The 6,000-nt window shown below is 34.5% G+C and overlaps 1 protein-coding gene across 4 annotated transcripts in view; it reads left to right on the top strand.

Moving 5' to 3' along the window:
* The window catches only part of LOC150086894 (sorting nexin-6-like), a 375,374-nt gene that overhangs the window by 84,611 nt on the left and 284,763 nt on the right, over window positions 1-6,000 (top strand). For all 4 annotated transcript variants that reach the window (XM_090371664.1, XM_090371665.1, XM_090371666.1 and 1 more), the window contains exon 5: window positions 2,970-3,045. In XM_090371664.1, the coding sequence (XP_090227790.1) occupies window positions 2,970-3,045 (76 nt within the window). The remainder of the gene's footprint in view (window positions 1-2,969; window positions 3,046-6,000) is intronic.

The following is a 6,000-nucleotide window of genomic DNA, read 5'->3' as shown; positions in this document are numbered from 1 at the left end:
GAGTCTTTAATTTTTACTATTTTTTTTTTTTTAAATTCCACAGAGAGAATTTACTCTAAAGTGCTGGCCATATTAGAAAACTTATTACTGTGAACTTATTACTTATTAGCGTTACTTATTCGAGGTAGTGCAATACATGGTAACTCATTTTGAAGGATGAGCACAATATGAGATACAAATGAAATGATGTAACTATTATTTTCGCACTACTACTACCATAGTTTTTCTTTAAGAGTTGTCTATGGTGTATCTACACCGATATTATATAGATATGGAATCTTAAACTGTTAAAATATTATGCCTAGTTTCATTTATTTAAATAATAAACATTAGGAAAATTTGGCCCCATTTTAAGTGGAATTTCCTGGAACCAATTATCCTTGGATAACGAGGATCCCTGTACATAAAAAAAAAAAAACAAGATATGGCGGATGTAACTACATCAAAAAAATGTTTTCTTTTACAAATTGTTTTGTGAGTTTTTACAAAAATCTTTTGAATTTTAAGAATTTTTAAAAAATTCTGATTTGATTTTTTGGAAGTAATTTTACTCTGTTATGCAAATCAAAATAAAAAAAATAACTTTTCACACTACTACCATATTTTTTCTTTAAGAGTTGTCTATGGTGTATCTAGACTGATATTATATAATAATGTTTATTAAGTACTTGTTCATAGTAAAAAAAATGGATGAGGGAACTGAAAAATGAGAAAATTATATTATTAGACATTTTTATATTATATGTTGCACAATGTAAGGTTAAGTAAAGTTTATTGAAGTTGCACTATTTTTCAGTTGTACGAATAAAGAATGAATCCAGAGTTGTTTGTGTTTTTTTTTTTTTTTTTTCCTGTATTTTTTCAGATAAAATTGTGTAGTAGCATTTAGTTATGTTTTTAACTTTGCACTTAACTTTTGGTGCATGATCATGAAGAAGATCATTCTTACAAAAAGTATTCAAGTGCTTGATCAATTTCCTCAAGGGGGGGGGAAAAAGCATTAATTCTTTAATTTTCAAATCCTCGTAACTGTGGGGGACTCGGATACCAGGGAAACCTGTATCACTCAGTTCAGTTTCTTTAATTTCTATATCTGAATTACGGAGAATTCTGCCTTTATTTAAATCCAGGTCAGATACTAATGGTCATCAGATGTGATCCTCCCCCCCCCCCTCTGTTTTTAAAAGCTATTTTTGTGCTGCCATTTATTAAAACTGGTTGGTTAAAACACTATATAACTATTATTTGGAAACAGAAGAGATGGCAGCATGTGCTGGCAGGCTTTAAAACAGTTGATAGATGTCTTTTTTGATTGTACAGCCACTCCCCAACTTACGTAAGGGTTGCGTTCCGCCAAACTCTACGTAAGTTGAATTTTATTTTAGTCGAATTTATCTAAATGCTTATGCAGCACTTGCAACTATGCGTGCTGAATTTGATTGAAGCAAAAAAAGAAATGTTTGATAAACATATAAATAGAATTATTTATTCAATATTTTTATCTCATTCGCAGGAAAAATTAAAGTGTACAAAATTATAAAAGTACAAAAAGAGAGAGGAGACAGGCATAACATCAGAAAGTTGTACTTTTCGAGCATCGTTGCCAAAATTAACTCTCCAGCTGATAAGCATGCTGCTGCGGAAGTTAGGAGCTGTGGAGATTTAAAAGGGGTTTTTTCCAACACCACAATTTCTCTGCAGCTGCAGAATCGGCACTGGCGACTTCACCACATACTTTAATGTTTTGGAAACCAGCGCGATGCTTGAACCTATTAAACCACCCGTTGCTTGCCACAAACTTCGCTTGGGGTTCACTGTACTTATCCTTAATGTCTTCATAAATACTTCTTGCTTTTGCTTGAATAGCCATTGGACTCAGGGGCACTCGCTTCTGAATCTGATTTTTCACCAATATTATTAATAGCATTTCCATCTTCGATATAGCATCTGAACGCTGTTTTGTGATCGCTGTTGATCTTAAATGCGTTGATCCTTTAACATCTTTTATACGTGCACTGTCCTTTAAAATTAAAATTCACTGTTGAAGCAGCAAGACCTAATTCCCTTGCAATAGATGACAAACTTTGTCCTGCTTCGTACTTCTTAATCATCTTCATTTCTAAATCAATTTTGTTTCATTTCCTAGCCCTGCTGCCACTTGCACTTTCCATTGGTTGTTTTCCCTTTGCCATTGTAATAAATAAATAAATAGAAATGAAGAGAGGATTCTGAAAATTTATTTGTTTTTTACATGATTGAAGATTTCAGTGAAGGGAACTCATTTCACCACAATACCGCAACGTAAAAACCCACAGAATTCCAGTTAAAGTTTGCACCGGCCGGCAAAGGCTTACATAAAGTCGAATTTCCGCAAGTTGAGTATTTCGTATGCCAGGGAGTGCCTGTATATGAAATGACCTCGGAAAACATAAATTTATGAACATACTCCAGATAGGATAAAGGATGAATTAACACTTCAAGCCACATGAAAATGGAATGCAGGTAGTATTGGACCAAGTACCCTTGCCTTATAGAAGCGTGAGAGATGGTGTAATTTAACTAAATATCTCTGACTGTTATGAATTTATCAGCTGTCATTCCATATTATTGAGGTGTATTTTACCCTCAACACACACGTTCTACTTTGTCCTCAACCCTCGTTTTTCTTCATGAGAAGCAAATGTTCATCTGATATTCACAAATGCTCTCCTTAATATATGTACCACTACTAAGTACCATTTTTCAGACTAGTGGTCCATCACAAACAACCTAACTATATATATCATTTTATGAATCCCTAATTTTGCATAATGGAATATAAAAATGAAATCCAATCCTATGAAAGTTTTGAGTTTGTGTACCATTCAGTATTTCTAAATGATATGTATTTTTTTCCTTGTAATACTTTTGGTTAAACTAAACTTTGTAAATTTCATGACATATAAATTTATATATATTTTTAAATTTAGGTATCTCAGGTTATTATTGAGCCATCATTTATTTGGTAAAAATGAAGCCTTAGAAAAGTTCCTAACAGAACATGAGGTAACTCACCTTTTTAATAGCTACTTTAAGAGACTGCGCATTTTATAAAAATTACTAACTATATGATTTTGTGGGTATCCTATAATTGTATGTTAAATTAAAATACAGATTTTGAGCATAAATAATTTAGTTCCTTGATAAAAAGTAACGTAGTCTATTTATTTTTGAAGGTTGTAAACTTGTTGCTACTAGTGTTGTAATAAAAACAACTTATTGTCTAGAAGTAAAAACAAATGGGCTGTATAATATTTGAATGCTCTTTTTATTCACAGTAAATAGATATTGACTAATTGATTTAATTAATTTTTTTTTCCAGAGCTGAACTTTTCTAACATTTATAGTAATACTAATGAATTGTTGGGTCATGAAATAATTTCATTTATTCAGATCCATTGTCAGTGTATGAAATAGTATATAAATAGGCACTCATTCTTACCTTAACACAAGATTGGTACTACACATATAGGTTGATATATAACTTAATAGAAATACACTTTCATTTATGATGGATACTGTCTATATATGTGTTATACATGCTGTAATGAAATAAATTTAGGGGTACAGTGTGGCATATCATGAACAAAAAATTGTTTTGAGAATACTTTGGTGTACTGACAAAGTTATTAATATATTCAGTGAATAATAATAATGTTTCCATACTCTGCCAGTGTTTGAGCAGAATAAAGAACTGCACAGCTTCCTGTAGCACTTTGAGAGAACTGCAAAAAAATAAGTTACAAGAGCCAGCAGCATTTAATAGAAGCTACCGTACCTATTGTGATATTTCAATTTTTCTAACATATGCCAAATTCTAGAAACTAACCTATTTTGGGTGAATCTTTATAGTCTTCTGTTAGCCGTAACCAGTTATGACATAATAATGAATGTAAAAAAGAACACCTTTTCGTTTAAATATTTTTTATTCAATGAAGAAATGACGTATAAGAGAAATTGCTTTAGTCCTTGCAATTTTTTGCAAATGTATCCTAAGGTGACACAAATAACTATAGACCTGTTAGTTTAACTTGTATTCCGGGGAAAATAATGGAGTCGCTGGTTAAAGAAGCATTGCAGGATCATCTCAACAAAACTGCAGTAATAGTTAGGACACAGCATAGGTTTGTTGAAGGGCAGTCTTGTCTGGCCAATTGATTGGATACTATGATATGGTCACAAAGGAACTGAATGCAAAAAATAATGTTAATATCATAGACTTGGATTTCAGGAAAGCTTTTGATACTGTTGCACATGGAAGACTGCTCTACAGATTGGAGCAGTATGGCATTAAGGGCAAGTTGCTACAATGGATAAAGGGATGGTTGAATGGGAGACAACAGAGAGTGGTAATCAGTGGACACTGCTCTTCGTGGACTAATGTTATTAGTGGAATTCCCCAGGGTTCGGTGCTGGGCCCATTGTTGTTTTGTGTATTCATCAATGATATTGATGAAGGTATATCAGGCTTAATGTTCAAATTTGCAAATGATACAAAGGTTGGCAGGGTTGTTAACGACAGTAAAGACAGTATGCTACTGCAACTGGATCTAGATTAGTTGGGAAAATGGGCTGAGAAGTGGCAACTTACATTTAACATTGACAAATGCAAAGTACTGCATATGGATAGAAGTAACCCAAGAGAAACATATGAACTGTGTGGTATTACACTCAGAGAAGTGGAGAGTCAAAAAGACATGAAGGTAATTGTGCAGTCAGATATGAAGTTTGCTGAACAGTGCAGATACGGGCTGCTGGAGCAGGTCATGGAGTCTTATCAATGATATATAGGAATTTTGCTAGCAGGGACAAGGAGCTGATTATCCCGTTGTACAAGGCAGTGGTCAGGCCATTGCCTTGTGTTTTTTTTTTTTTTTTTTTTGGTAGTTGTTGGCGCATCGGCTTCTGTGGCCATAATGCACCTCCCAAGGTTTTTGCAGTACTTTGATCCAAACCCAAGGCGGGATTCGAACCCGCGACCTTTGGGTTGCCAGGCAGGCACTTTACCAACCTGGCTAGCCTGGTCGGCCCATTGCCTTGTACAACAGCATAATCCTTGAGTACTGTGTACAGGTCTGGAGGCCTTATTTTTAGGAAGGATGTAGAGTTGCTAGAATGAGTACAAAGAAGGGCAACAAGATTGGTGAGGGGAACAAAGTGGTGCTCTTACGAAGTAAGGCTTAAGTTCTGCAAATTACAGTGCCTGGAGACTAGGCACATGTGAGGTGATCTGATTGGGTTGAGCAAGCTGATGGGATTCTTCCTCTTGCTCAGATTAAAAACCTGAGGGGGTACAGATTCAAATTGAGGAAAGACAGTTGTAGAATAGATGCACGGAAATTTGCCTTTAGTCAGCAGGTAGTTGATTACTGGAACAGACTTCCATCTCTTCTTGTGGAAGTTGATACAGGTCGACCATCACTAATCCGGCAGTGTTGGGATCTGTGGGGTGCCGGATTAGTGAGTTTGATGGATCACCGGTGGTTATTCTAGCACATACAGTTTACCCAACAGCTAACCACCTCCTCCTACCTTTTAACACGTTGACTGCCAAGCTAGTTTAAAAGAAAAATTCCCCAGGGGCCAAAAAATATTTAGCAAATAAATATTGTAAGTCAGTGTTGTTGTTTTTTCGCTTAAAATATATAAAAAGAGTATTTTTTTTTTTATGTCGCATATATGTGGCCAACATGGTCATATATGATGGTTACTTTATTTCTTGAGAAGCCGTGTTGGCCACGTACATGCGACGCTTTTACGGCATTCATATGAAGGTTGTTTGTGATTAGTTTTTTGCACATGCGGCGAGCGCTGCAATAAAACTAATTACGATAAAATAAACTCTCAAACATCGCAATAAATTTGTCAGTATTATTAGAGATTTTTTGAAAACAAGTTCGTTAGGGTGCTGAATTATTCATCATATTGTATGTTATAAAAAAATCTAAAAAGGAATGGCTA

Source organism: Mastigoproctus giganteus, chromosome 4 (genome assembly GCF_048544385.1).
Source record: "Mastigoproctus giganteus isolate SK-2022 chromosome 4, ASM4854438v1, whole genome shotgun sequence".
NCBI classification, from domain to species: Eukaryota; Metazoa; Arthropoda; class Arachnida; order Uropygi; family Thelyphonidae; genus Mastigoproctus; species Mastigoproctus giganteus.
This window is presented reverse-complemented; position numbering and strand designations above follow the sequence as displayed.